The sequence below is a fragment of the Triticum aestivum genome, chromosome 2A (genome assembly GCF_018294505.1).
Source record: "Triticum aestivum cultivar Chinese Spring chromosome 2A, IWGSC CS RefSeq v2.1, whole genome shotgun sequence".
NCBI classification, from domain to species: domain Eukaryota; kingdom Viridiplantae; phylum Streptophyta; class Magnoliopsida; order Poales; family Poaceae; genus Triticum; species Triticum aestivum.
This window is the reverse complement of record NC_057797.1, coordinates 387,799,432-387,803,716: the sequence shown is the minus strand read 5'-3', so window position 1 is coordinate 387,803,716 and position 4,285 is coordinate 387,799,432. Positions and strand designations below refer to the sequence as shown.

The 4,285-nt window shown below is 42.9% G+C and overlaps 1 protein-coding gene across 3 annotated transcripts; it reads left to right on the top strand.

Moving 5' to 3' along the window:
* The first annotated feature begins 335 nt into the window (after nt 1-335).
* Nucleotides 336-3,946, top strand: LOC123188751 (factor of DNA methylation 1). Of its 3 annotated transcripts, none has more exons than XM_044600987.1 (7): nt 339-505; nt 1,204-2,070; nt 2,216-2,397; nt 2,503-2,592; nt 2,667-2,951; nt 3,051-3,281; nt 3,578-3,946. In XM_044600987.1, exons 2-7 carry the CDS (start codon nt 1,548-1,550, stop codon nt 3,815-3,817), a joined length of 1,551 nt encoding a protein of 516 aa, XP_044456922.1. In that variant the 5' UTR covers nt 339-505; nt 1,204-1,547; the 3' UTR covers nt 3,818-3,946. The 3 variants fall into 3 exon arrangements, with proteins under 3 accessions (XP_044456920.1, XP_044456922.1, XP_044456921.1); XM_044600986.1 differs by having other exon boundaries at nt 1,201-2,070; XM_044600985.1 differs by having other exon boundaries at nt 336-2,070.
* Nucleotides 3,947-4,285: the final 339 nt, after the last annotated feature.

The window sequence follows — 4,285 nt, the reverse complement described above, 5'->3', positions numbered from 1 at the left end:
AGCACATTTTTGCCTCACATGGCCAGAGTTGTGAATGACGGGTAGGGATGATACCTGCATGGGATGGCTGCCGATGGACGCCGGGATCAATTCAATGGAAATTGAATCGGCTGCTGCTTGACGGCGGCGGCGCACGACGCACTCGACTAGCAGGGGAGGGGGGTTCTTGTAAAATTAATTTGCTGGCTTCAGTTGGGGGCGTGCGTGTAGGTGTAAAATTACTACAAAATCTATTAACACACACGATTTTGATCGTGGGGCTGAGAGCAAAGGGACACACGGATACAACATGCCGGACGGGAAGGGGTTAAGTAAGATGTATGTTAGGTGAAACCCCATCAAAATTCCTCCGTTCTTAAACCCCCGGTCCCCGTGCTGTTCCTCTTCTCAGCCCTTCTTCTCTGATTTCCCCCCAAATCCCTCGCATTCTCGTGCCGACGGCGCCGGCGCACAAGAAGCGAAGCCTACTGGCCCCGGATTTGCTTCTTCCTTCATTCCTTTGTTGGTAAGGAACCCTAGCGTGATCGTTTTTCGGGGGGATTTTCGCGGTTCCTTGCCTATTTCTTAGGTGCGAGTTAATCCATCCACCATTCTTTGATTATTTTCCACGGACAAGAGGAATCCAGTTACTACTGATCAGTGTTAATTTTGCCCTTGGGGTTTTTCCGTTCTTTGCTGTGGCAGCGTCGCAGCGATCAACCCAACTCCAAATCATTCTCCCCTCCATCATTGATTTAGTTGCCGATCCCTTTGCAGTAATCACTTCTTTTTCCCCAAACAATATCTGGGATTCGTCCAGCTAAATCTCCGTACGCACGTTGAGTACAACACTGGGTGTAAATAAAATCATTCTGGATGGCAGAGGAAATCCACACATCTGCATCGACCCGATCCTTTTATTACTATTAGTCATTCCATGGATAGGCTTTTGGCCGGTTTTTATCTGAATATTTTAGAAATTGGTCGCGTTTCTCATTTCCTAACTAGTATACCAACTTAAAGTGTGTATAAATGAAATGTTGGCTATTTAATCATTTCCGAGGACTAGCACAGCTTTCCATTCACTTTAATTTGACATGCCTCTTTACCATATGAATCACTTCAAATCAGTTGATAGCACTGACTGAACGCTTTTTTGGGCTCATCCTCGGGGCATTTTATCTCTCAACATCCAAATCCCGATGGAGCATACCTCTGAAGAAGAATCTGAGATTAGTGATTCGGAGATCGATGAGTACAAGGACAAGATCTACGCGCAACTGCGGCTGCGGTCCCAAAAATTGAAAGTGCAGTATGGTGAGAAGATCTTCCGGTGCCCGCTCTGCCTAGGGAAAAGGAAGCAAGATTACAACGTCAAGGATCTTCTGCAGCATGCCTCAGGAATAGGGGCTGCTCAGAAACGCAAGCCCAGGGTGAGGGCAGCACACCTAGCACTTGCAGAGTATGTGAAGAATGATTTGGGCAGCTCCTTGGAACCATCATTGCAGCTTGCCATCGTTGAGTATAAGCCTCCTAAGATTGAACAAGAGAAGTTCGTATGGCCGTGGATGGGCATTCTGGTTAATCTACCAGCTGATTTGATGGATACAAATTTTGTCAGGGAGAGTGAGCATATGTTAAAATCACAGTTATCACGGTTCAGACCATGCGAAGTCACTGTTCTTTTGGATTCAAAGGGCCAGACTGATCACTCCATCATCAAGTTTGCTGAAGACTGGACTGGGTTCAAGGATGCATTAGCTTTTGAAAACCATTTCATAGTGGAGCAGTACAGTAAGACTGATTGGAACAGAAGAAACTGTAAAATGGACGATCTTTATGGATGGCTTGCAAGATCTGATGATTATAACTCTCATGGGACAATAGGAGAGCATTTGAGGAAAATTGGAGTTCTAAAAAGTGTTGGTGATCGGGAACATGAGAGAACTGAGCGTATTGCTCATTTTACTCGCCAAATAGAAGAGAAGAATAAGCATTTACAAGAACTGGAGCTGAAGCACAATCAAACTGCAATGAAACTTGAAAGCATGATGAAAGACAAGGATCGAATGGTTGAGGAACATAATGAAAGTATGGACATATTTCGATACTGTGTGTTTTTGCTGCATTTTGTGTACTATTGATCTTACTTGTTTTCTTCTATACTGCTGGCAGCAGTAATATCATCTTGTGTTCACTGAACTTACTGAGTTTTTTTTTCCTATTCGATAACCAGAGATAAGAAAGATGCAGGAAGACGCTCGTTGGAATTCTAGTAAAATAGTTGAAGATAATCAAAGACTGCAACAGGAACTGAAGACCAGGAGAGAACAAGCCATCCGGAGACATAAGCAACTTGAAGAGTTGGCTAGGAAAAGTAATATTGACAGAGCAAAAGTCGAAGCAGAGAAAGAAAAGGTTTTTTTTTTCATGTTTCCTCCAATGCTATTTTATCTTCTATTCCTTCTGTTATATCTTAATGAACTGAATTTGAATTTACGTATGCTGTTCAAACTCTTACAGAATGCAAACGAGAATGTTCTTCTTGACTTAGCAACCCTAAAGCATAAGAAGGCGCGTGAAGAGCTCAGGCAGCTTCTCAAGAAACACGAGGTATTGCTTTCAAGCATAGTTTGTATGTTGAGTATCTAGTGAAAATGCATTTGTTTCACTTCCTGAAATTGCAGCAAGAGAAAGAAGATGCTTTCAGGAGGCAATACAAACTGGAAGAGGACTTAACTTCTAAGCAGAATCTTGAGATGGAATTAGCACAGTTGAGAGGGAAGTTAGAGGTAATGAAGCACATGGGAGCTGAGGCAGATACAACATCAAAGGAATTTGATAAGGTGTCTGAAGAGCTGAAAGAGAAAGATGAACAGCTTGAAGCCATGGAATCTGCAAACCAGGCCCTTATTATTGTGGAACGAAGGACCAATGATGAACTTGAACAAGCCAAGAAAGAACTTATACAGGTATGTATAATCTCTATTGCATTCTTAATTTTCTATTGATTGTGATACCTTATATATCGCTTCGTCCTTCGCGCGGGTAACAAATTACTCGCTGTGTAGGGCCTACAACAGATACAAGTAACTCGATCCACTATTGGTGTCAAGAGAATGGGTGTGCTTGATGAAAAAGCTTTTGTTGCTGCATGCAAAAAGAAAGAGGGAAATGGTGTTTCGAAAAAAAATGCAAAGTATGATGTAGAGGCAACACTTGTGTTATCAAAATGGGAAGATGAGATCAAGCAACCAGATTGGCATCCTTTCAAAGTTATCGATGTTGATGGACAGACAAAGGTAAGCCTTTTTATTTTGCTTATATTATACTGCTCCTTTTCGGAGAACAACATATACTGGTTGAGAGGGCGTCCTGGTCCATGTTTCTGTAGTTCTATGCATGTTTGTTTGTGTATTAATATTTTTGATTTGATTTGACGGGCAACGGTCAGATTGTCAAAAAAGAAAGGAAAAAACTGAAGTATTTGAATTTCAACTGGATATATTGCTATCCTGATTTGAGTCCTTGTTCCAGTAATGAAAACACTGTTATGACTTTGCAGCCTGTGATTCTGATAGACGTTTGAATGGTGCAGGAAATAGTCCGGGAAGACGATGAGAAGCTGCAAGCCCTGAAAGAAGAGCTGGGGCAGGAGGCCCACGATGTTGTGGTCAAGGCCCTTCTTGAGATGAACGAATACAACCCCAGCGGCAGGTACCCTGTCCCCGTGCTGTGGAACTTCAAGGAGAACCGGAGAGCGCCGCTTGACGAGGCAGTAGCGTACATTCTCAAGCAGTGGAAGGCGAGCAAGAACAAGAGAACCTACTTCTCCTGAGTGAGATTGACGTCTCCTAGTCCTAGTTGTAGTTTCTGGCCTGTGGCGCTGTAAAATCGTACCGTAGTAACAGTACTTGATGCTTAGTAAATTCTGAAAGGAATAAACACAATTGCGACGAGGGTTTTAGAAAACCAATGGATTTTTTAGAGATACTAAGCTCCCACGAAATGAGACCTCTTGGTGCTTTTTTGTTGTTGCGTTTATGGCCTCATATGTCAAAGAGTGGACAGGTCGTTGGCTGCAATGGAGCCTATTCGCATCGGAACCCGGCGCTCATAGCGTGATCCATAGATTACCTCTTCGCAGGTGTGGGCAAATCTGTAGCGTCTAACTTTTTTCTACCGGTTTTAGGAAGTTTGTAGAACGTTCTGTGGACCGGGTTTCCCCCTGTGTTTCAATTTGCTGATTTTACGAGGGTTTTTTTAGTGTTTCTTCTATTTCTTTAATAATTTTTGAACTTGTGAA

Excerpts from the sequence above, each read along its gene's own strand:
- LOC123188751 (XM_044600985.1), top strand. The coding sequence starts at position 1,182 with ATGGAGCATACCTCTGAAGAAGAATCTGAGATTAGTGATTCGGAGATC. Across the intron at positions 2,071-2,215 it reads GGTTGAGGAACATAATGAAA|AGATAAGAAAGATGCAGGAA; the intron begins GTATGGACATAT and ends TTCGATAACCAG. Across the intron at positions 2,952-3,050 it reads CCAAGAAAGAACTTATACAG|GGCCTACAACAGATACAAGT; the intron begins GTATGTATAATC and ends CTCGCTGTGTAG.